The sequence below is a fragment of the Metarhizium robertsii genome, assembly GCF_000187425.2.
Source record: "Metarhizium robertsii ARSEF 23 chromosome Unknown MAA_Scf_8, whole genome shotgun sequence".
In the NCBI taxonomy this organism is placed as follows: Eukaryota; Fungi; Ascomycota; class Sordariomycetes; order Hypocreales; family Clavicipitaceae; genus Metarhizium; species Metarhizium robertsii.
In genome coordinates, this window is record NW_011942226.1 from 225,602 (window position 1) to 229,176 (window position 3,575).

General features: G+C 52.8%; 2 protein-coding genes across 2 annotated transcripts in view; one reads left to right on the forward strand and one right to left on the reverse strand.

The window, feature by feature from the left end:
• Nucleotides 1-1,681, forward strand: part of MAA_00902 (ATP-dependent DNA helicase PIF1) — a gene marked incomplete at both ends in the record, with an annotated part of 4,181 nt that extends 2,500 nt beyond the window's left edge. The window contains 3 exons of the mRNA XM_007818900.1: nucleotides 70-249; nucleotides 555-824; nucleotides 860-1,681. Coding sequence (XP_007817091.1) covers nucleotides 70-249; nucleotides 555-824; nucleotides 860-1,681 — 1,272 coding nt within the window. The remainder of the gene's footprint in view (nucleotides 1-69; nucleotides 250-554; nucleotides 825-859) is intronic.
• Nucleotides 1,682-3,419: 1,738 nt separating this feature from the next.
• Nucleotides 3,420-3,575, reverse strand: part of MAA_00903 (Reverse transcriptase) — a gene marked incomplete at both ends in the record, with an annotated part of 4,175 nt that continues 4,019 nt past the window's right edge. The window contains one exon of the mRNA XM_007818901.1: nucleotides 3,420-3,514. Coding sequence (XP_007817092.1) covers nucleotides 3,420-3,514 — 95 coding nt within the window. The remainder of the gene's footprint in view (nucleotides 3,515-3,575) is intronic.

The window sequence follows — 3,575 nt, forward strand, 5'->3', positions numbered from 1 at the left end:
CTGTCTTACTTCCCTCGATACAGCTCCATGGAGGCTTCGTCCCAGTTTGATGACTTCTGCCGTGTTAAGTTGATGGCTCATCCACATCGCTCTCCAGAGGATTTGTACACAGTGGGCGGCCACCGGTTCGATTCCGTCGCGGCTGCGTACAAGTGTTGCAGAGAGCACCATGACACTCATTCTGACGATCATTATGGGGAACCAGATACAAACGAATTGAGGGCGGAGGACGATGAATTCGAACTTGAGGTCCGTGAAGAGCCCGTTGTGGACGAGGACTGGCATGAACTCGCCCGCATGCTGCCCGACCGCCCGCTGGAGGAAGTGGATATCAACATGCTCGGCCGCCGAGACATCGACGTCGATTATGATTGGACCCCTCACGTCGGACGGTATACCGATGATGGTATTCTCAACGGCGACTACTGGAAGCAACGCAAAGCGGCAAACCGCCGTAACCTTGATGTGGATCATCAGCCCCGGAGGCCCGCGATTCTCTAAATCGAGATCAGCGCCTAGTGTACGACACGGTGATAGACCACTTTCTGACCCAGGAATCATCTCAGCTATTGCTTCATGTAGACGGTGGAGGTGGTACCGGGAAGTCATACCTCATTAATCTGCTCTCCGCGCACCTTCAAGCCGCTGCCGCCGGGAGAGGGACACCCGTTTGGCGTGCCGCGCCAACGGGCGTCGCGTCTCTGCGCCCCCCTAAGCGGCTGCCGCCAGGAGGGGGACACCGGTTTGGCGTGCCGCGCCGACAGGCGTCGCGGGAAACCAGATATCGGGCACTACCTTGCATTCCCTGTTACACCTCCCAATCAGTAAGGACTTCAAGCCTCTCTCAGCCGTTGACAAGACCCAGCTCCAGAAGAAGCTGAAGGATATCAAGTACTTGATTATCGACGAGAAGAGCATGTTAGGACTGCGTCAGCTATCATGGATCGATGACCGTCTCCGCGAGGCCTTCCCGAACAAGAATGAGGAGTTCTTCGGTGGTCTCAACATCCTTCTGGTTGGCGACTTCTTCCAGCTTCCACCCGTGCTACAGAAGCCGCTCTATTACGATAAAGAGGTGCAGGGAGCAGAGATCAAAGGCAGGAATGTGTATAGACGCTTCGATAAATCGGTCTTCTTGAAGGTTGTCCAACGGCAACGGGGCGACGATCAGAAGGCGTTTCGCACAGCTCTCGGGGAATTGCGGCTCCTCCAACTATCGGTCGAGTCTTGGAAACTCCTTTCAACCCGAGTACAGGCAAAACTAGATGATCAAGAGGTCGCGAGGTCCGCCAACGCCTCACGAGTATACGCGACTGAAGATAGGGTGAACGAATATAACCACTACCACCTCGACTGCCTCGGCCGGCCAGTTATCCAGGTCAAGGCTAAGAATGTTGGCTCCGGCGCGGCTGCTGCTCCTGACAACAAGGCGGGTAACCTTGCGGGGCTGCTGCTCCTGACGACAAGGCAGGCAATCCTTGCGGAGCAGATCCCCATATGCATTGGTGCCCGTCTGATGCTGACGTCCAACCTTTGGCAGCCGGTTGGCCTCTGCAACGGCGCCCGTGGTACCGTTTCCGACATCGGCTGGGCACCTGGGACTGACCCCATCCAAGACCCTCCCTGTGTTATCATGATGGAGTTTGACAAGTACAGCGGGCCGGTGTTTGACCACCGCTGATGGCCGGAAGATCCTCCCGATTCTCCCAGTAGAGAGGGACTTGCTCAACGGAGCCACTCGTTGCACTGTCACTCAATTTCCCCAGATTCTATTACCGTTCACAAGTCGCAAAGCATCACTGAGGATGTAATCATTACGGCGGATCTCTCCTGCCGGGACCTTCAGACCGGCTTAAGTTACGTGGCTGTGTCTCGTGTGAAAACGTTCTAGGGTCTGATGCTGGATACGCCATTTGATTGTAGTCACCTGTTTTATGAGTCTCCTACAGATGGTATGAAGATGAAGCTGAGGGACCAGCAGTACAGGAGACGACACGCTCTTACATGGAATCCCTATAGGACAGACCACGGTTCTGCATAATTCCAGGTGATTCTGCTCGCGACAAGAAGAAAAGTTACAAAATCGCTCCAGCGCTTAGATAATTTCTTGGCTCACAGGCTCCCAGCCTTCGGATGATTCTACCCCTTGCACCACTGCTCCAACATGCAAGGGATGACATAGTATTTTATTTACTACACTGGGAATGGCTTGCCTCATGGATGCTACTAAGACTTTCCCCAGCGATTGCTTGCCCCCCATACAGAATTATCTGTCGCGAGAAGCGTGGATATGCATTCACAATGGATCGGTCGACCGTTGAGAAGAGTGGCAAGTTGACAGTCACTTACACGTGTGACAGAGCATGCCGACGACCCGTGTCATCTCAAAACAAGAAGCGCAAAACTACCAGTCGCGGAACAGGGTGCCAATTTTCTGTTTAGGCAAAGGAGTGGAAAGACAAGAATACTTGGACGCTGCGACATCGCCTGGATGCCAAGTTCTCCGTTCATAATCATGAGCCAAGCCACGATGTATCCGCCTATCCCATACACCGCAGACTATCTGAGGAAGACCAATTGACGCTTGCAAGGCTCTCCAATGTAGGAGTGGCTCCTAGGCATGTCAGGACCTACCTCCGACAATACTGCAACTCTGTTGCAACACAACAGAACGTTTATAACTGCGTTGCAGACACTCGGCGCAGGCTTTGGGAAGGACAGAACACTATCCATGCGCTTGCCAATGAACTAGACAAAGAAGGCTTTTGGAGCCGAATGCAATTCGACGCAGACGGCCGAGTCACCGCCGTCTTGTTTGCTCATCCCCACTCTCTGAAGTACCTCCAAGCTTATCCCCATGTGCTTTTGCTTGATTGCACATATAAGACAAACAAATATGGCATGCCTCTACTTGACATGATTGGAGTTGACGCATGCCAACGATCCTTCTGCATTGCCTTTGCCTTCCTGACTATGCCTGGGCATTGGACCGACTTCGGTCTCTGTACGACCATCATTGTGACAGACGGAAGTCTGTTGTGCTGACTGACCGATGCCTCGCTTGCATGAATGCTGTCCAGACCTCCTTCCCTACATCGGCGTCACTCCTCTGCCTTTGGCATGCCAATAAAGCTGTTCTGCGAAATTGCCTTCCAGCATTTACTAGTCGGGCGCCGAGCATCGCTTCCAAGTCGGGAAGTGATAAGACGACGGAGGCATGGGAGGAGTTCTATGGATTCTGGCACCAGCTTATGAGTTCTCCGAATGAGATTGCATTCAAAGAGCGACTTTCAAAATTTGAGAAGAAGTATTTGTCGGATCACGGTTGGAGTTGGATACGCATCAGCAATCGAAGACCAATAGTTCAACCCCTCGAAGGCAAATATTGGTTGTTTTGGTTTGGCAAGTTTTGAGTTGAGTTAGGCGTATGGCTTGTAAAACCACGAATGGATAATCCACAAACTGTGGGATAGCGAGGCATTTGAGACGAGGGGAAGCTGCCCAGTTACCCTCGCTGGTTTGGCTCCATACGAGCTCCTCGGAAAGCTTTTGGCCGCATTCGTCTTCACCTACGA